The sequence below is a fragment of the Lemur catta genome, chromosome 11 (genome assembly GCF_020740605.2).
Source record: "Lemur catta isolate mLemCat1 chromosome 11, mLemCat1.pri, whole genome shotgun sequence".
Taxonomy (NCBI): Eukaryota; Metazoa; Chordata; class Mammalia; order Primates; family Lemuridae; genus Lemur; species Lemur catta.
In genome coordinates, this window is record NC_059138.1 from 45,524,670 (window position 1) to 45,547,603 (window position 22,934).

The 22,934-nt window shown below is 32.2% G+C and overlaps 1 protein-coding gene and 1 non-coding gene across 3 annotated transcripts in view; both read right to left on the reverse strand.

Annotated features, from left to right (window-relative positions):
• The window catches only part of PCLO (piccolo presynaptic cytomatrix protein), a 348,144-nt gene that overhangs the window by 171,993 nt on the left and 153,217 nt on the right, over positions 1–22,934 (reverse strand). For both annotated transcript variants that reach the window (XM_045564481.1, XM_045564480.1), the window contains exon 4: positions 4,701–5,450. In XM_045564481.1, coding sequence (XP_045420437.1) covers positions 4,701–5,450 — 750 coding nt within the window. The remainder of the gene's footprint in view (positions 1–4,700; positions 5,451–22,934) is intronic.
• On the reverse strand, positions 10,886–10,989 carry LOC123647823. Its single transcript, XR_006738362.1, has one exon. It is a non-coding gene; the product is annotated as a U6 spliceosomal RNA (small nuclear RNA).

The window sequence follows — 22,934 nt, forward strand, 5'->3', positions numbered from 1 at the left end:
TGCTGCCTTCCAGTTATGTGATCTTGGGCATGGAAATTTAGTTTCCCCATCCTTAAAACAATTATCATAATATTAAGCTTATCAATAGTTATGTAGATTCAACGAGACAGAAAGGACTTAACACAGTGGCCAGAATATAGGAAGAGGTAAATTAAGAGTATTATTTTGATTGTAAATAAAAACTAATTTTAAAACTAATCAGTATGGAAAATTCAGCTGCAGGAAAAATGACTACCACTAGGGAAAAGAAGAACAGACTCAGGCAACAAGCACTAGGAAAGTAGTTTGGAGGTTCAAGTGGGATTTTTTTCTAACAGGGTTGATGTGAAAGTGCAGAGTCAGTGCACATAGAAAAACTGAGAACAGATTCAAAAAGGAGAAAGCATGAGCTATGTTCAGGAATAACACAAAGGCATATTTGGCTGTTTTTTTTTTTGTTTGTCACTGCGGGGAATGCTAGGGGTTGCTTGAAAGTTGTTTTGGAGCCAGATTCCAGAAGGGCTGAGAAAGCCAACTATGTCACCTAGACAGGAGTTTCCTCTGCGGGGTGCAGATACCCTGGTGGCTACAGAAAACGATCCAATGGACTACAACAAGAAAATAATAGGATATTTTACTGTAGTTTTATATCTAAAATAGAAAATATATTAAATTTTATGGATATGTAATGAATAGATTACCACCACTTTTCTCTCACTTCTTGTATCAGTTGGTCACAGGGTCTGTGAGGAATCTTAGGAAAAACTGGGAGTTTTACCATAAAGAGAAGTTACAATGAGCCAATCACTTCATTTGCTCATCTTTGTATTAAAGCTTATCATTCATTCAGGCGGCTTTATGGCTTATATTAACTAGTTTCAACTAAACCAACTTTCCTATAATGGGTAAGTAGTAGGCAAAAGATTTCTTCAAAATAATCATGTGTTAAAATAAAATTAATAATGTAAGAAACATACACTAATATGGAAGCTGACACTTTTCATATCATTACAAGCTTTTCATAATTTTTTATACCAAGGTAAAAACAATGGTCATCAAATTAAATAAGATCTGACATGAAGTTAGCAAATAATGTTTGACGTTATCAGAAAAACTGAAATCTGTATCTATACCTGTAAGTGCTAATAATAAACCTTACCCTAAACACACAATTTGCTTTGGAGTTAAAGCCAGATGACACCATCACAAAACTCTATGATTCTCAGCAAATAAATTTCCCAGTACTGCACAAATTTTCACTAAATTAAATAAGAAATATTTCTTTTGAAATTTCTTATTTAATAGGAAAAGACAAAAAAATCAGGTATATTTGAGGAAACATATTTTTCTGCCATGGAAAAATGACTAAAGTAATATGTGGAAATCAAACTGTACTCCTTTGTCAGCAAATATTGTTGGAAGAAACAAAGAAACATTCCGAAAGATTTAGGGAAAAAGTGTTAGCAGAAAGTAAGTAGCAAAATGTCTGGCAACAATAGAATCAAATTATGAACATTTCTAACATGTTAGTTCATAATATTCCCTATTTCTGTTTCAATAACAAAATAATTACTACGGTTAGTCCCCTAGGAAAAATGTATTAGTAAAGACACAGCCTCAATAATGAGTAATTTGTTTAATAAATATACATATGCTAATGAAAAAAATTGATATATTAAATATTGAGGAGTGGCTTCTTTGATTGCAATTATTTTTTTAAAGTGTAAGGTTAGAGAGATACCAGTATATGTGAAATTCATTTACTGCATTCATTATAAGTAAGCCAGAATTGGACAGGGTGCCTCAGGATGATGTTACTGATATAGTACATCGTGTACTAATGAGACCTTTATATTTTGTGCTAAGATGGAGAATAACTATGAAATTATTTTAATCACAGAAGTTTACTGATTATATTGTGGAAAGTTAGCTAAAAAGCTACAAAATATGAAGATTTAATTTTTTAACTAAAATAGCAGAATTCTAAATTTATTCAACTTTTTGCTGATTACAAGTGGCTATCAGTAATACATTACTTATTAGATATTTAGAAAGAAAGTAAATGCTAATTGTCAGCAATATGCTACCTACTAGATATTTAAGGAAAAATAAATAACATTTCTTTGAGAAAATTATGATGTGAAAACTGCCTTTTGAAGATAGATATTTTGAGATCATCATGTGATTATGCTACATAAAATGACATACATCACTTTTAAAAGCTATCATATCTGCTTATTTAACAAACTTTAAAACAGAATATTTTAATCTGTTTAAAAATCTTCCCGATGAATAACTCCAGTGGGTTTTAAAACCATTTGTTGAAAAAATTACTTTAAAAGCCCCACATTTTCTGATAGCCAATAAGAACAAATGACTGGTATTAGGGAAGATTAACACTAATTTGTGATATTGTCACAATTTTATTTTTCATAATTGGTTTCCAACTCCAAGCTTGGAAAACAGGTAGCAAGATTTGGTGAGTACCTTTGATCCACTTCTTTCATTTCTGGTATGTCCTTTTGAATTACCTTTTTTCTTCTATAGATAGTCATTAAAACTAAACAGAAAAAGATCAAAGTAAGCTTAACTTTGAAGCTGGATTTCATATAACTCCATCATAAAATTTTAGGCCAAGATTTAAAAAAATACTATGGCATATTCAATCAATGCTCTTCTAAACACTAGAATTAATCATCTTTTAATGTCATTAAATGTTATCTACATTTAAAGAAATATAATAAGAACAGTAATTTTAATTTATTTCACTGATTTCTATTCTTTTTGAATGTTTTATATTATAAATAATATATTAGTAAAATAGTGTATAATTCAATTTATAAATAAATAACTATATACATATTGAGGTTGTACAATAAGAGAAACTAATGATTTAAAAAGTGACAAAGGTGCTAAACAAAAAAGTAGTACATTAACAAAATATTTGAAGCCTTCTTGTTTAGATGATATTTAAAACACAGTAAGGAATCAGTAGGAATATCTGAATGATGGAGTTAAATTAATTGAATCCTGCAAAAAATTTATCTGACAACTATATAATGGAGAAGGGAGAAAGGGAAGGCATATTGACCAATCATTAGATTACTCAATAATTGGCAAAAGGTCATGAAAGCTGTAAGTAAGGCAGTGTCCTGAGGAACAGGAGTTAATGGACAGGGGTGTGATAACTCGGATGTGGAGAACAAGGGGCAGGTAAGAAGAAAACTTCAATTACTCAGATTAGTGACTGGGAGACAGAAGACAGGTCAATGATGGTACCATTATCAGAAATAGAAAGTCAGAAGCAGAAACAGCTTCTATAGAGAAGTGGATAAGATTCAGACATATTGAGTTTGAATTTACAGTGAGGCTGTAAAGTGGAGCTACCTCCTGGGTACTTGGAATTGTAAGTCTGACACTCAAAAGAGGGATAGGAGGTGCACAAATGGGTTTAAAAATTGTTCATGCCGCTCCCCTAGGAGGAAAGAAGACAGAAGTTAAAGAAAAACAAGAAAAATCTTATCATTTGGAATTGACAAAGAGAAATCCTGGAGACGGTCCAAGTAAAATTGTAAGGTGTGATCAGAAAAACAAAAAGAGAACAAAAAAGTAGAGGGTCATGAAAGCAAAGCCATGGATAGTGTCACAAAGGGGCAATCAGCACCAAGCATCAGGTTCCACAAAGATCAGCTAGAAGAAGAAATAGGTGGTGGTAGTGGCTAGATCCCACCATGAGAATGGAGACTATATAGGCATCTGCTTTCTTTGACCCTGACAAAACTTATTTATATAAAGAAAGAAGATCAGGATTTATAGTTAGTAAGCATGTGTTCAACTTGTACACAAAAAATAACTGAATCAGAGTCAGAATGGACTATAGTTTCTAGTTAGAGCTTAAATACTAAATTTTAATGCTAAGATGTCATTTAATTTTCCTTTAAATAATTATAGTTATCTGAGAATTAAAATTATTCAATTAGATATAAGAATGATGTAAGATCTCTTATAGCTGTAAAAACATCAGAATCCCTCCAAAAATGATATAACTGCTTGTGCAAATATTGATTAAAATGGGTTACTCTAAAAAGTTTCTATTAAAGAGAAAGAAAAGAATATATATTATTCTAGATTATGCTTGGATTATAAACAGCCTTTCAATATTAAATACATTGAATAAAACTCCTAGCAAAATATATTTAAAAACATGCTAAATACTATAACAAATTACTTCGTGAATTTTTAAGATGACATTTGTTTTGGATTTGGTCACATCTTTTTTTTTTTTTTTGGCAATCATTTAAGGCTGACTACACCTTAAAAGGGTTTCAACTGGGAAAAGAAAAGTTGACTGTTGTGTAACCAAAGGGCAAAATGAATAGAAACTTACATAAGCCATACTGTTCTATGTTAAAGGGGATATAGATTTTTACGTGCATAGTAGAAAAAAAAAGAAATAACTTAAAACTGTAGGAAACTTCTTTATCACTCTGTATGATTTTGATAAATTATATAATGGGCATAAGACACAGAAAAATAAATGCTATTATCTATGCATTATGTAAACTTCATTAAGCTGTCAAAAAGCAAAGTTCTTCATTTTCAGCAAACAATTGTTTTAAGGCCTTCACTTATACAATTACCCTTGAGCAACTTGCTTACTTAGGTAAAAATTAGTAAATTACATACATGAGACTGTGCAAAGTTAAGAAAATACAACTTACTGTTTTTTCTTTCCCAGGTTCTGCCTGATCAGATTTTGCTATGCATACTGCCTGTGGCTGTTCTTTTATTTTTTTGGTTGTCTTATCATCTTCCTTAGGCAAACTCTGAGAAATGCCAGGTGGCAAATCCGGCTTGGTCTGTGGTTTTTTCTCTTCTTGTACTGCCTTTGGAGGCACTTTGCCTTCACCCTTTTCTTTAGCAATTTGTACTTGAGTTTTAAGTAAGTCATGTTTCTGTTGCTCTTCTAGAGCTGATGTTTTTGCTTCCAGGGGCAACTTTTTGTCTTCGGGGACTGGCTTTTTTTCTTCTAGAGTTGGCTTTTCTTTTTTAGGAGGTGGCTTTTCTTTTTCAGGAGGTGGCTTTTTTTCTTCAGAGCTTGGTTTTTTTTCTTCTGGGAGTAAATTTTTTTCTTCAGAAGCTGGCTTTTTTTCTTGAACAGCTGAAGCTTTGTCTTTCTCTGGTTTACTTTCTTCTTGTTTTTGATCTACCTTAGGGGGATATTTTTCAACTGAAGGTGTTTCTTTTACTTTCTCTAGAATGACTTTTTCGGCATCCACTTTTACTTCTTGTTCTTCCTTTTTCACTTTTACTTGAGGAAGCATTGCTGTTTTCTGAGATAGTGGTTCTGTAGGTATAGGTATGGGGGATGCTTTGGGTCCTGATGATGGAGGTGGCATTTTGCCCACATCTCCAAGCTGTCCTGATATTGCTCTCTGGGTTTGACAATTTAAACAAAGCCATTCTTGAATCTGCAAATAAAACAGCAATGAACAGATTAACTATATTATAATGTATATGTTTCTGTGTATTTACCAAAGTGAAAATTTGTCAATTCCTAGTTGCTTTTTTTGTATATGGAGAAGGTGGGTCATTTTTCCAAATCAATGACACAGTGATTTTTTTAAAAAAGATTACAGAAGACTATTTGAAATCTAAAAATGTGTGGAATCTCTAGAAGCTAGCAATTCACTCTCTTCATCATAAATGAGAAAAAGAAAAAAAAAAAAGAAAAATTGCACTAAAGATGGACCCAGGGAAATATCCATTTTGGGGGAGAAAAATATCCGCATTTGTTCTAAATAAAATTATTTTTAAGCCTAGTGCCTTCAAAATTAGTATTTCTATCATAAATTTATTCAACCACTCTTACATTTCACAAAGATGTTTTTAAACAAAAAATTAATTGAGAGTTCTCTTAGGATTTAGACTATTATTGCCTATTGCTTTGTGGGCCAAATATAGTTCTACTTTTACCTGAGCAGAGCTTTACAAGTATAGCTAGACTTTTCAAGAATCACTTATGCATAAATCTCTATCTGCTTTCATATTAAAAAAATAATTTCATTCTTAATACTAATCACATTTCCTCAGGTAATTGAGCAAGAAGCACTCAAAGGCTCAAATTATTTGGCATCTTTTTCCAACTGTGTTCTGATTTGCTAACTAAAACATTTCCTTGTATCTTCGCTCTTCAGTATGTAAGCCATGGCCACCTGCACTAAATCAACTGAGGTGGCCCTTAGACATACAAATAAATGCCTTGGAACTACACCAAAACTATTTCAGCAGAATTCTGGGAGTAGAACAAGAAGGACCTACCTTTTTGATAAATTGTCTGGCTAATGTTTTTGCAAACTAAAGACTAAAAACCACTCTCTGATAAGAACATATAGGAGACAGATTATGTCAGAATAAAACACACAGGAGACAGATTATGTCAGAATAATACTATTGCAGAATTCCTCCCTGATTGATGTATATTGTAGTTTTTCTTACCTATGCTAATGTAATAAATAAAGGCTGTGCATGTAGTTCTAATTATTACCATTTAATGTGTACCCATTTTGTAAGGCACAGGGTTGGAGGGTCACACAAATAATATTGCTTTTGAAATGCTACATTATCCTCTGAGAAGTTCAATTTCAAATTACTTCTCATACTGGCTCACTCTTTCTAGTTACTTAGCTTAAATTATTTAGAGACAAAATCACTTATTGTTCTAGAATACTGTCAGAGATCTAAGTTTCATTCCTTACTTTAGTTTCCAATTTCTTTAGAAGCATTAAAATATAGCTTAATATCTGTGACTGTTTTGCAATCTGTAAGCCATTATAATTCTTACTTCTTTACTCTAAAAGAGTAAAGACAAAAGTCAATTCTTAAGCTTCAGTAAAATGCTGTCTATAAAACATTAGGATGTATTACGGGTTCACTCGCTTTTTGTGTGTCTGATCACTCAATATCAATTCCCTTCTTAATTTCATGTCTAAGCTGCACTGAAGCGAATTCTGCCTTCTTTATATGACTTTATGTAAAAATCATAGGAAAGAAACTGATTTGATTTCTTATGCCAAATACTAAAAGTTCTAGCTTTTGTGTTAAACAGTCCCTGAGGCAGAAACTTCCATAATACCTACAGAAAATCAATCTTAATAATCTATCCTGTGGTATTAAAAACCATTACTTAGTTGAACCACATCTTAAGACATTTTCATTCAGAGCCTGACTTTTTTAAAAACAAAAACAGATACAAATAGCTGCATCACTGTGTTGTTTTGTCACATTGATTCTAAAAACCACATGCAGGTGTATATTACGCATTCTCATTGGCCATGCCCTAATGTAAATAAGTTAGAAAGTTTTTAGTATACCAGTAATACAGCTTTCATTCCATTGGAAACTTTTGTCAATTAGAAAGTGTGACTATTTTAGCTGAGTTTTGGGGACTAAGTTGTCATCTCTTGCTACTTAAAGTATATGATACCACAAAGTACAAGGCTCTTGTTAAAACGCAAATGTGTTGAGAAAATAAAGCATAGCGATTATTTCAAGATAGTATACTCATAGTTTTCTTACCATTTGAAATTTAGGTAACAGCATAAAAGGTATAATCTATTTAATTTAAGATATCAAATAAAATACTTCATTTTCCCAATTTAAAGTAATGCTTGCAAAACCTACAAAGCAGTGATAACCGCCACGCTACTACTAAGTAAGGTTTGTAATGCGTTTCATCTGAGAAATAAAAGATATTATCCCGAGAACCTCATTGCCTATTTCAAATTAATGTTTCTGTTTAAATTCCCATCCATATTCAGTTAGACCTAACATTTTCAATCATTGCTATTTTGCATTTTTAATATGATATTACTATATTGAGTCTCTTGAGTGCATGATTAATTTTCGTTATGAAAAAAACAGGAAAGCCAAGCCTAATTCTTTTGGTTTTATACTTCAACTAATTGTCACCAAAATTAATTTGAAAACTGATATTTCTATTATGTCAAATAATGACAACATCATTCATTCATGTATCTATTCTGTATATATCTATTCTGTTTATATCCATGGAGTACATTTCAAAAGTGTATGTGCAAGTCTTATTCCGTCAGGAAACTTACATGCAAGTAGAAGATAAAAGGCACAGGTAAAAATAAGCATAATATCCAGTAAAAAAATATAAGGAGACAGAGGGAGACATTGTTTTGCAATGCAGAAGAGGGTGATTCCATTTCTTGCCAGACATTCCAAGAAGATTTAACCTTAAAATAGATACATTAATAAATTGTGAATGTACTTTTCCAAAATATTTATTGTCACTATTTAACATAATAGGAATATCAGTTACAAAAATTTATTTATATTTGGTGGCAATCAGTCAAAATATAAAGTCAATAACACCAGGCTTAAGACTTATTATTTTATTCACATTGAAATTTTATCATTAAGTTAAAGGATAAGACATAGCAAAATCAGATAATACATACCTGTGAAAAGGTAATGATTTAAAGTACTAGATTTAACTGAATATGCACAGAAATTAAACAATTAATTTGTTGTTTAGTTCTAAAAAATATAATGGTAGATAAGTTTGAAGAAATAAGTTGAGATTATTTCTTAGATTTGGCAGTTATTGCCAAATAAACAAATTTAGACAGTTTGTGGAAGAAACTGGGATCCAGTGAAGGTTTCTGCAAAAGAGTAAGATCTGCTATGGGGGGAGTGGGGGGTGGGGGGCGGGGATGGGTGTATACCTACGTGATGAGTGCGATGTGCACTGTGTAGGGAATGGACACGTTTGAAGCTCAGACTTGGGGGTATGAGGGGGCATGGGCAATATATATAACCTGAACTTTTGTACCCCCATAATAAGCTGAAATAAAAAAAAAGAAAAAAAAAGAGCAATCTGGCAGAATGTAGTTACCTACCTATATTGGTACAAATGAAATCTAGAGGCAGAAAGAAACTATTACAGAAAATGGAAAAGATGCAATGCATGTAACAGGATTCTTTGATGAATTTAGTTTAGAACATAAGGAATTTCAGAAATTACAAGTCACACAAGGTTTTTTTTTTTCAACAATTAGAAAGGCTGAATTGGTAGTCTCATATGTGTGTCTCTTTTCTGCAGCCCTAGAACCAAAAATATTTAATAGAATGCCAACAAATTCGGCAAGCTAAGGAAGTTATAATGCCAATAAAGAATTGAGAGGAAAAAAACTCACAGTAACACTCAAAATTTTATATTTCTTTAAATACGTAAATTCCAATTTTATTTATTAAGGGAAAATATAAGAGTATCATTGGAAGAAAAGACAGAGGCTAGGTAAAATATAAAGTGGAAATGAGAAAAGCAAAATTGATCAGGTTTTTGACAGTGAACAAAAAAGAAAAACCAATGATTTTCCAAGAAAGTTCATTCTGGACAATATGGGTCATAACCATTATAATATCATCATTAATTATAAACAAAGTTACTAGAACAATTTGCTTCACAAAAAATTTTGAAAATACTCCATAACTACATAAGAAGATATAAAAATTTGTAGTCACAAATATTAACTAAATGAAATTGAGAACAAAAGAACTATATAGAAGATCAACAATACCAAAAGCTGTTTTTTCGAAAAGATAAACAAAATTGACAGTCCTCTTGCTAGATTGACAAGAACTCAAAGGGAAAGGACTCTAATAAACTCAATTAGAAATGAAAAAGGAGAGGTCACAACAGACACCACAGAAATACAAAACCTTATCTTTGAATACTACAAAAACCTATATGCCCAAATGTGGAGGAAATGGACAAATTCCTAGAAACATACAACCTCCCTAAGTTTACCCAGGAGGAAACAGAATTCCTGAACAGACCAATATCAAGCACTGAAATTGGAGCAGCAATTAAAAACCTTCCAAAAAGGAAAAGTCCCGGAACAGATGGCTACACTTCTGAGTTTTACCAAACATACAAAGAAGAACTCATACCTATACTATAGAAATTACTCCACAACATTGAGAAAGATGGTATCCTCCCTAATTCATTCTACGAAGCCAATATCACCTTGATACCAAAGCCAGGAAAGGACATGAAAAAAAAAAGAAAATTACAGACCAATATCTCTCATGAATATAGATGCAAAAATCCTCAACAAAATTTTAGCAAATCGAATCCAACAGCATATCAAAAAAAGTATTTTTCATTCTTTAACAAAAATAATCCCAGAGATTTTTGTATCACTATATTCAAGAATTTGATTAAGTTCTATTATATTTCTAAGCCCAAAACATGTTATCAGCGCTCTTAGTTCCCCAATAGCCACATTATGAATTAAATATTCATAATGTTTCTACTCCAGTAGCACTCTGGAAATAAACAAGATTCTTTAACTTATATAAGAACTCAATGCATAATATATCAATGCCATATATGACTTTTATTAACTGAAAAGATTTAGCCAAACATAGTATTACCCTTTTCTGTATCAGTTACAATTGTGATAGATATGACAACTCATATTTTGCCTTAAGGTTAAATATCAAATGAGTTACAGTTTTATCTCTGAAATAGTTCCTTATAAAGATAGCTAGTGAGATATCCAGAAAATTTTTATATATATATATATACATATATGAAATTTCTATTACATTACTGAGTTTACTACTCATAGAAATATACAAAATATAGATGCTTAAGGAAGCTTTTTTAAAACACACTAGTCATCATCATAGATGCTCTCAGACCATTTCCATTTGCATTTCTGTTATTTTAAAATATATTTTATTTTGAGTACACTATTATCAACATCCTCGAATGGTATAATACAAAATAAATTATGTTTCATTTATAGTATTATTAAATAAAGTCAGAAACTTCCATGCTATGACATCAATTGCATCTTTTTTTTCTTTAAATATGGAACATGTCACGCATTTGTGTGTCATCCTTGCGCAGGGGCCATGCTAATCTCTGTACAGTTCCAATTTTAGTACATGTGCTGCCGAAGCGAGCACACCAATCACATCTTTATTCAGTGTTTGAACATTTATAACCAGGATATCAAAATTCATCTCGAAGTAGGGAAAATTCTGATAAACAAATAGTGCTTAAAAAATAATGCCACATTGATCACAACATACTTGAATATATTCAATTGCCAGCTAGTACATGTTAATAAAACACATTTATTTTAACATCAAATCATCATAGGTTGTTCAAAACAAAACAACGCTCAAAAAATCCATTAATCTTAAGAGGAAAGTAGGAAATGAAGGCAATAAAAACCCAGAAAAGGGATGCCGCTGTGCTACTCAGCATTTTTCCATCAATAAGCAATTTGCTTTATATAACATTTCAGCTGTAACTATAGCAACAATACCATTAAGGAAAATCTCAGAACTTCAGGGCAGCCTATTAGTTTTTTAAGTATCTTTTCTGAAGCATGGTAATAAGACCTGCAGCAGGTTGAAAAGTTTGCTTTTAGACCTAAAATGGTAGGGAAGTGATGGTCGCAAAACCTATATTAACATTCACGTTTGTATCTGAGAAATCTTGCAAATAGCACTTTAAATGAATTTTAATTAAAAGATCAATTGGACGAATTAGGAAGCTCATATAGTTTCCATCAAGAGAAGTGTTCAATCAGAGACTATGTGGGCCCCTTCTCAAAATTTTGTAAAGGATTGATAATAGAACATTCATTGAGTTCCCTGCCTACTATGAAGCTTTTGAGTCAACAAAAATTTTTACAGAGGTTTTTGTCTGTTTATTTGCTTATCATCCAGAATATCATTTAAGCACAGAAGTGCACAAGTAATCTGCTTAGAAATCACTTATTTGACAAATCCACCAGTTTAGGAGCAATGTTACAAGCAACTTGTCAGTTGTAACAATGTCACCTATATTCTTGGCAACGTGGTAGTCTACTTATCGCAGATCCATGCATTCTTACAATTCAGTTTGACATCCTGATAATCTGGTGTTTTACTTACAAATTTATTCTGTATACAATTGATGCACTCGTTTTCTAGACTATACAATCAGTTATTCAGGCTACAAAATATCAAAAATCTGTGATCATTCATGAGACTGTAGTTTACAAGTGTACACAATGATGCATTTGTGACACTTCTATTCTTACTCTGTCCTAAAAATGAACGAAATTGTGTGTCAAGTATTTTTTATCATCATGCTCTTTTTGACTAGGATGTGTAGTTTCCCTTGTATTTTTGTTTCTTTTACAAGCATTGACATAGGAATAACTCAGGTCTAAAACACACCATTGAATGACTGAGGTTCTTCCTCATTTGCTTGTATGTAGACATAAGATTATATCAAAATGTATTAGAACGTGAATACATATATGTAAAACTGAGAAATAACAAAAGAGTCAATGTAAATATTAATTTCCGGTGGAATTACTGAATGTGAAGGGTAGGAATCAATATGAAACCTAACCTAATAAAATACTGGATACTGTCAGAACTTTGTACTGGGGTTATTACTCCTAGGTCTAAATTGATCAGTGGTCATGTTTCTAATCATCTCTTCTTTTATGTGTATGTTTACTTTTGCAAGATCTTCACACACCCATATATACAAAAGAATTCTCTTTGTTTCTGTCATTAGATACTTGTAGGTTTCTATGTAATGTAAAATACATTAATAGATATTTCCAAAAATAGCAACATGTTAACTAAAATCATGTATATTATAACCAGATATTAAAACTATGTTTAGAATATAATTTTGTACTCTTGCTTGATATTCTTTTTGTGTCCATTTTACTTGGACTAAACCAGAATTACTTTTCTGGTTGCTTTCTCATCATAATTTAGATATATTTTCTTAAACTAAGAAAGTAAGCTCTGAGTGTTTGATGTTTTTATTTATTTGTTTATTTGCTTTTATGTAAATTTAAGGGGTACAAGTGCAATTTTGTTACATGGATATATTGTGTAGTAGTGAAGTCTGCTCTTTTAGTGTATCCATCATCCAAATAATGTACATTCTATCAATTGAGTAAGTTTTTTGTCATCTATTTCTTTCTGTTTTTGATGTTTTAAATACCATTACAAAAATAACACATAAATACATACCTACATTAATGAAAATACTGGTGAATTATTATCTTAACACAATTTTGACAGAACTATCTGAAGAAAAGTGTGGGCTCAATGTGCTTTTGTAGTCTACTCAGGCTGTTATAATAAAATATCATAAACTGGGTAGCTTACAAACAACATAATTTTATTTCTCACAGTTCTAGAGGCTGGGAAGTCTAAGAACAAGGTACTGAGAAGATTTGGTATTTATTGAGGGCCCACTTTTGCTTCATAGATGGTGAGTTCTTGCTGTGTCCTCACATGGTGGAAAAGTCAAGCAAGCTGCTTCAAGCCTCTTACAAAAGGCCATTAATCACACTCACGAGGACTCCATCCTCATGACCAATTGCCTCCTAAAAGCCTCCACCCCCTAATACCCACCACCATGGAGATTTAGGATTTCAACATATACATTTTGGGGGGACATAAACATTCAAACCATTTTATATATATGTATATTTATCTATATGTATATATAATTGTATGAATATATTTGAATAATCTGAATACATACATACCAATATTCATTTCTATAGATAAAGAACTAGATAGTGTTTACTTCCTCTGTAATATTTTCCTGTCTGTCTGTCTATCTTTCTTCCTATCTGGATAGAGGAGCTTACCAAAACTATTCTTCAACTAAGTAATCTAGCTGGTTTGAGTTCAGTCAGAAGTATTAGGGCCGGGCTGGCTCACGCCTGTAATCCTAGCACTCTGGGAGGCCAAGGCGGGTGGATCGCTCGAGGTCAAGAGTTTGAGACCAGCCTGAGTAAGAGCGAGACCCCATCTCTACTAAACATAGAAAAAAATTATATGGCCAACTAAAAATCTATATAGAAGAAATTAGCCGGGCATGGTGGCACATGCCTGTAGTCCCAGCTACTCGGGAGGCTGAGGCAGGAGGATTGCTTAAGCCCAGGAGTCTGAGGTTGCTGTGAGCTAGGCTGACGCCACGGCACTCACTCTAGCCCCCAGGCAACAGAGCGAGACTCTGTCTCAAAAAAAAAAAGAAGAAGAAGAAGAAGTATTAGGATAACTGATAATCTACCAGTGTGTATCCAAGGATACAAGTGATTCCTCACTGGTAACCAATGATGCACCAGTGTTTACCAATTATGCATAATCATAAAGACACTGCATTGATTTTAGCTAACTTCACTCTATCAAAAATGTAAGACTTAGAGGAAAGGTTTATCTGTGGATTCATGGCATTTTTTTGCAACTAATTGTTCCAGCATACTTAGTTTTAGGCAGGGAGTTATTTATGTATTATAAGTCCAGTAAAAAAAATAACCAACAGTTTTTAAAATATATTATTTATGTTATGTGTGTCAAATTCATTTTTTATATAATTATTCTTCATCCCTCTGCTCTTGTAAAGGTATATTTTGTTATATCACTCTTATAAGAGTTATATATTGATTTTGCATATGTGAATAATTACGTCCAAGCCAAAACAAAATAAAACAAAACAAAAAAACCCTCTGAAGTCTAACTTAGACACTACTTACTCAGCACTACAAGCAATGAGTTATTGAATTTTAAAGCAAGATTTATTTCAAACATTCTAACACACTTCATCACCGGGGAATTTTGTGTTTGTTAAGATTAAAAAGCCATATGCATTTGGAAGATAGATCACTTAAAACACATTGCTACTGAATAAAATTTGTAGAACATTTTACAGGATAAATAAAAATCAATATCCACTTTTAAATTTGAGAATCATTGTGGATATTCAAAGACAGAATAATCTCACAGACTAGGGAAGCAGAAATGCCTAAAAGGGCAGGTTACACTAGACTGGTTGGATAATGGAGAATGCATACAGGTGGTTGGAGGGATTGGTTAGGTGTTAAGCCATCCTGCAGTATAGTAGAACACAGTGCAGTACTGGAGGCCCTTGTTGCAGGGAAGAATCAGTATGTTGATTTTGCAATAGGTAAATGTGCCTAGGTTGAACTATGTTTCCCAGAATTGCCTTTCCTAAATGTTTCCCATTACAGTGTGACATGAGATATTTTGTGTGAGATTTGGCATGTAAAAGCTAAGCAGCAGCCATATGGCTTTTTGCATGCTAGGAAAATCTGGGCAGGGTCACTAGATGCTGTTATAGGTTATGCATGTTTTCACTTAGTGCTTGACTTGGGATGGGGACAGGGATGCAGCTGATATATTTTTCTCTGGATTTTCCTTCAGTTCTTTCACCAATTTTTAGGTTAGAGGAAATGAGAATGGACAAGTGTTCTGACCCATCCTCAGGGGTTCCAGCTTGTCCTTACTCTCCCCTACTTTAAATTCCTCTTCCCTTCCTCTGCCTGCTCTTCAGAATTCAAGCTTCAGCAGTCTTTCAGCAATCACTTAACTTGCTCTCACAATTGTATAAGGTCAAATCCCTATAGAGAATTTTGTATATACATTCTATATTTCCTAATGGAAGAATAACTTTACAATGAACACCCATGAAACATTGATCCAATTAAAGAAAGGGAATATTATCATTACATTTGAAGCTTCTTTCAAACTCACTAACATATATCCTCCTGTGAGTTGACTACTATTGTAAATTTTGTGTCAATCATTATGACATTTTTGGACATATTTTTACCCTATGTGCTTGTATACCTAAACAATACATTAATTGCTATTGAATATTTGGAAATATGATCTCTAAATTTCATTACTCTTCTGATTCTCTATGATTTTGGAGTCAGAATTATAGAGGGTTATTTTTCATATACATATTAATATCTTTTAAAATCACGTTTTCTCAAATCTAAGTTATAGTGCCATTAGCAAGTATTACTAATAATGATAGATAAATATAAACATATAAGACCATAGCTAGATGTAGGCAGTATGAGAAATGAGAGTTCATGACTCACCTAACTCACTTACCTTCATTTTTTATAAATATTAGAGAGACCCCCCCCTCAAAAATCTGTGCCAAACTCAGGTTATGAGCCACCAATGTAAACTCCCTTCATCAGACACTTTTTTAAATTACAAATATAGTGAAGATTCTATAATCTGAGTGATCACAGATTACTCAATTAATATGAGGCTAATTGTTAAAAAGAGAATATGAATATTAAATATTCAAAAAGGAAAGTAGAGATTATAAAAATTTGAATATTCTATTTTTAGATAGCATTTTGTTTTACTTGACATCTAACAGCTAATTAGTATTGATAAATCTTTGTGAGGCTTTGAAGTTGTGGAATTCAATTCATTCATACGATAATTATCACATATTTCCTATGATATTATTATTGTTCTCAATGTTACATATGTGATCTTAGCTCTTGAAAAAACCAAAGTAATTACATAGGAACCAACAAAAATATAATAAATATAGATCTATATATATCATAGGCAGGAATATATAACATAAGTATATATTCACATTTATATCTTCATTTAGTCAAGTGATAAAATTAAGAATGATAAAATCAGGATTAGGAATGTAGCAACTAAATTGGCCAAAGTCACCAGGGAAACCTTAAAGTGTAATTTATTATGGGCAGTGACAGACCACTTGGATTTGGAAAACAGAGAACAATGGATTCCAGAGACAAGAAACATGCCTTCCCTCTCCCACATACACACAAAATGAGTATCTTTCTTGGTCTAGGATAATAGAAACAAGTAGAAAACTAGGTGGAGAATGAAAACAATATATGATTAACATGTGGAAGATAATCTGTTATAGAGTTTAGGCTGAAATTCAAAGGGATAAAACAGTTCAAGTAAATACTTAAGGACTTAGCTCCTCAGTTAAGATATGACTGGTGGCATATGCTTTAAAGCTAGTCATTTATTTAAGCTATTCCTTTTCCTGTAGCCATGTTTAGACTTTAGAATCTTAGGTCTCATATATTGAACCTAAATTGGTTTGTTTCTTTAAAAAATACATAAATATATATACATATAAATAAGTATATATTTATTTTTATAGAAGTACTATCTGTTTATGGTCAATGTTTGAAAAATTTGAAACTATCATTGAAAATTATATTGAATTTTCTGATGCCACTAAATATTTCTGAGAACATGATTTGTATTGATGATGCAATAAAAATTTTTGCAATACATTGCAATTTTTGCAATGAAGAAAAAAGAACCAATTGTGTGTATATATTTTATTTAATAATTCCCCAGTTAGAAGAATATTGTACGTACAGCAATATAAACATAAGTCAAAATGTAAGTTTAGAGAAGCACTACGGGGTTTAAAGTAATTTTTTTAATTCAATAAATAAAATATTATTCATTTGCTTTGCTATCTGCTATCAAACAGTATGTCTATAATATATACTATACATTCTAAACATTCAATCTTGTGTTCAACATATTTGCAGACATTGCACTGCTACCAGCAAACAGGTAGATGTGGCCCACGTAAGGCTGAAGACTCATTAATCACTGAAGGAATCTGGGGAAGTAAAGATATTTTAAGTATATTCACCTTTCATGTATGTGGTTTGTCTCTGGTCTTAGAGCCAGTAAGGATGGGAAGTGATGATGGGGATTGAGATAGGGAGACTGGATAATATAGAAAATCAAATTGGCAAAGATATTTTAGGCAGCAAATACATTACCATTATCCTGTTCATTTTTGCAATGCAGAAACAGGAACTACACTGTAGTTTAATAGATACATAATAACAGGAAGTGAATACCAGCTCACAAAAACCTGATTTTGAATAAAGGTATAAGTTCAATTAATTTCTTTAACTGCTAAAGAACAAAAGATATTTACTGATGGATCCTATAAACAGGCCCTATGCCTACCTCCCCACAACTGCGAGGAGGACCACTGGGAGGAACCATAGTAAATAGTCCAGTCTGTTTACCTTAGCCACTGAGGAGCTCAAGCCATCCCAATCAACTCTTGTTACCCAGACTCTCACTTACCCCAGGTCCTCACACCTGCTAAGTGTTTCCTACAAAATGAGGCTGTGAGACCTGGAAGGAGTCAGGAAGCAAGGGGAGGAGCAAAGAGAGAAAAATGAAGAGTCTAGCCAGAAACATGTGGCATACTTGGTTGTCACAACTGCCTGTATTACTGTCAGGACCATTGTAGGAGCGGTATTGCCAGGAAGCTCTGAAGCTCCTGGAATTTATGACAGTTGCTACATGGTGAAAGTCAGCTGGAGCCCCACTGTCTGAAATGCTCACCTGAGTCAGATAAAGATTTTCGAGTCAGTAAGTGGTGTGATTGAATCCATCATCTTGGAAAGAATATGATAAAGAAATGTACCCTAAAAAAATCAACATTGCTTTCTGAGCCTTTGCATGTGCTCAGTGTGGTTGGCTAAAAAATAGAATTATAAAATAGAACTCCCATTTTTAACACATAGTTGGTTTTCATTTAACATGTAACTTCCTCCCCAGGCCACTTGCATTTAAAGAGGACAAGTTTACCCTAAAGGAATGAGGAAGCACTGAAGAGGTTACAAGCTTGTATAGATGACTAGAGCAGGAGCAGAAGAAATTGAATGAGGGAATTGACAGTGACAAAAAAAATTCATCCTAATTTCCAAGGAATGGGGTGATTTAAAAATAGAGGAGAAACAGGTTCTGAGGGGGAAGACAGGCAGGAATATGTTCAGCTTCAGGACCCTATAAATATGCTTATCTCATCTAATCCTTACAACAATCCTAGGAAAGAGTTTCTATAATTATGTTCATGATATAAATGAAGAAACTGAAGTATAGAAACTAAAATGTAATATCCTGTTCAATCCCAAAACTAGTAAGTGGCAGATCTCAGAGATAAATCCATAGCTGAAGACTCAGATCATAAAGAATACACAGGGTACTTAAGCCAGAGTGAGGAGAGGTGGGATTTCTCAGAGATGATGTGTAGAAGAGAACAAAGGACAGATTCTTGGAGAATAGCTCAATTTAACAAGAAACTAGCAAAATATACTAAACCAGATCATTCAAAAAAACAGGAAGAAAGCCAGTAGTTTTTAGTAATCTTAAGTGAAGAAAGATGAGAATTTCAAGGGAGTGACAGGTAGCATTGCCAAATATAGCAGTGAGATTTAGTGACATATACCTCAAAGACACATACTTCTTTCTACAATGGCATGGAGTACTCTGCTTGTATATTTCTTTCTCTATCTTTTATTTTGTTTCTCTCATCTTTGCAATACTTGTTTTGGTTTTTCTCAAGTAGCCTGCATAATGAGCTATAAAATTATTTTACTTGTGATTAAATATGTACCTACACCTAAATGAGTTACGATATATGTTACAGTGCTTCATCTTTAGGTAATGAGCAGAAGCATCTAAACATATCAACAAAAAGAAACCCTAGAATTAAATTCAAGTTCCATGTTAGAATATTGCTTTGAACAACATTAGATAGATTTTGAAGTAAAAATTTATTTGTGGGTATCAATTTTTTCCTTACAGAATATCAAATAATTAGACTTTATATAGATTAGTTACTACAGAATGGGGCTCAATACTTTTTCCTATCTTTCTTCTTTTCCTGTTTTTAAAAATGGAAAAATTGGTTAAGATGTTAAGTAAGCAATGAGAATGTTCCGCAAGCTTTGTGTATCAATACATATATAGAAACTACTGCAGGTGTCTTTATTCCTGGAGAAACTACTGAAATATCACACTGTAAAATTCAATTAATTTATCATTGCACATATTTTCAACAGACACCCAACATATTGGGTTATGTTAATACAAAGATTAAAGACATAGTTGCTTATCACAACAACCCCAGGATCTAACAGGAAAAAAGAAAATATAAATAGTTTCATTACCCTTATAATAAAAGTTAGCAGAAAATGCTCTCGAAGGTCAATGAAGATGTCATTCAAATAGAGTGAAGGACAATGAGAGCCAGGAAGGCTTTGCAGAGGAAGTGACAACTGAGCTGATCCATAAAGAACTAGTTAGTCTTAGTCAAAGCGGAGCATGCTAAGATGAACGAAAGTTTGACAGGACATTTATTACAACTAAAAGGAAAATGTGTGTGGAAGAGGAGTAGCGGGAGTTTGCTTTACCTAATCTGCTAGAATATTCCCTTCATTTTATGGACCAAGCTAAAAGAAATATTAGACCTTTAGCTATTAAAGCTTTATTGATTTTTAAAAGGAAAGCAAAAATATAAATTTGATTTTTAGCTTTAAATTATATCAAATAATTGTTAAAGTAGACTGGCTTTTAGCATTGAGACACCTATTTATAAAAGTAATACTATCCAATACATGAATTAAAACAGAAAACATTTGGCCATATTTTAATATAATATTATACTAATGATATTCTGATACAACGTATATAATTCAGAATATTTATTGGGTGCATTGTCACAATGTTAGAATCCAGTTAATCTGTATGCCCCTATAGTGCCACTTTTGGTGATTACATATAAGGTGCTAAATAAGAAATTTTTAATGAAATAAAATTATTTCTTATATTGAGTACAAGGAATTGCCTGACTTTTAAAAGAAAATATAATTTATTAACCATATCATTTTATCTGCATTTTATATCATAAGTTTTAAGTCAATCCTAAAACTACTCTTTTTTTCAGTTTATCCTACATTTACAATTAGCACTCTATCTGGTTTTTAAAACTTACTTTCTATGACAATCAACAAAAGTATAGGGTTTTTAAAAAAGATATCTCTATATATTCACTCTGGATATATAATTAAATATATTTCATATAAGCAATTCTAGCTCATATTTAGTTTATTAAAATACTTCACATTCTATTTGATCATATTTGATTTTCTTAAAAAGTAGAAATTTGGGAAAAGAAATGTTATATATGTTAACATTTGATAAATAACAGACAACATAGTCTTAGTATAAATATTACAGATCTAGCTAAAAACTATATTTTAATACAATTAGCCAAAATTGTAAGTGTGTATGTGTATACATGTGTATGTGTGTGTATGTGTGTATATATAAATATATAAAATTATTTAAAACACTAAAGTTCATGAAATGTATCATGACATTGGCAGGTATGAATGAAGTCTTGAACAAAATAGCAAAATGAAGGAAGCAGTATTGCTAAGGACATAATCAATGCTTATTTTAAAAAATAATTTTTCCAAGTATATTTGAATTATATGTTTTTTAGTTTCTGCAGAAGAGTCAAGATAATCTCACTGCATCAGTTCTAAGAACAAGTGAAGATGTTTTCATCCTAGACTGAATAGCCTACCTAAAAACATGAATATTTTTTGGCAGCTAATACAAAAATAAATTAGAATCAGAAAAACTGATACCATGAGAATAAGCTGTATTCAGCTTCATTTTGGCATTCTGTTGAGACTTAGGTGTACTTAAAAAATGTTTTTCTTAATAGTCTCCCATTTACAATCATGATACATAATTGTGCCTCTAACAGATACATAAAATTTTGTGAAGAAATTAATCTCAGTACTAACATATCAGGCCATTTCAAAGGTTGACTTTCTAATGTGAAAATTTTCTTTTTCTTTCTAAGCATTACTTAATTTTATGGTGCCCTTTCTCAAATATTAAGATTCCAAGGAACATATTTGTTTTAATCATGTAATCATTATCTCATATTAAAAATTATTACCTTGAACTATTACAAAATAGGCTTTAATTTTCTTATGGTAATGTCAAAACTATCCATTTACCTCAGTTTATTTCAAATGTGGTGGGTGTGTGTTTGTGTCTATGTGCTGTGGAAAGCAGAAGATGTTTTTAAAAAGAAAAAAATAAATTAAAGCCTTGTGGTCAAGGGCCTAAATACAGAGATTTTAAGCATACCTTCAAAGACACTGTCATTACTGTAACCGATTGAGGAACAAAAGCGCATCATTCATCCTGTGACAAGGCCCCATCCTATAACCTTAAATCTGCTTGTTTTGTTTATTTGTTCTTCACAGCTTGCTGCCAAAGCTTTTGCTCACCTCCCTACATTTAGCCCTATTTTTCTCTTAATTTGGGAATAATATGACACATTGGTTCCTCCATCCCTGAGATAATGTCTTTTATTAAGGTCTGTGCCTGTTTCTTGCTATTTCTGAAACTGTGCTGAAAACTTAATTATTAGAATGAGCATTATGGTAAATGATAAAGTTAATTATATTTTGATTGAAAACTATCATGAGTAACCAGTATGTGTCAAATTAGAAATATTCCTATAGTGCTGTATAAAGTCAAGCATAAAACTGAACATAATTTCTATTGATAAAGTTGAAAGAATATTAGTTACTATTTTATCCCCACTCATTCCTGAATTTATTCCTATAATAACTGACTGAAACTATTTAGTCAAACTAGTTGGTATGAGACTAGAAATAGATCCTCAGAGAGAGCATCCACTGACCCAATATATAACCTGTTTCCTAAAATATCCTCAATAAAGGCTAATATAGAGCCAAAGTTCAATTCATGAAAGGCAATTATAATGGCATGGAGGCGGGGCAGACAAGAAAATATATATAGGCTCTCTGATGTTCTGTTTCAGTCCTAGAGTACATTTAAGAGGATCAAAAAAATGAATGAACTGAACATCCTTCAAGCACGCTGCCATGGTATTTATTTTGGCCAAGCTTTAGAAAAATTTGACCTTAGGCTGATTCAGGATTGCACTGTGACAAGCACCTGGAGTGCAGTTATTCCATGCAGCCAATTAATTGGGGAGCCATATGTTTTAATATTTAGCCAAAATGGGGTTAGAGCTGATATTTTGATATCATCTTGTGAATGTTAATTAGCTGAATAAGGGCATATGCTGAACAGACATGGCTGTGTCTTTTTCTACTTGCTTTCTGTGATGTCTATCACAAATTCATAAAGAATTTTAAGTAAATAATAGATCAACATTT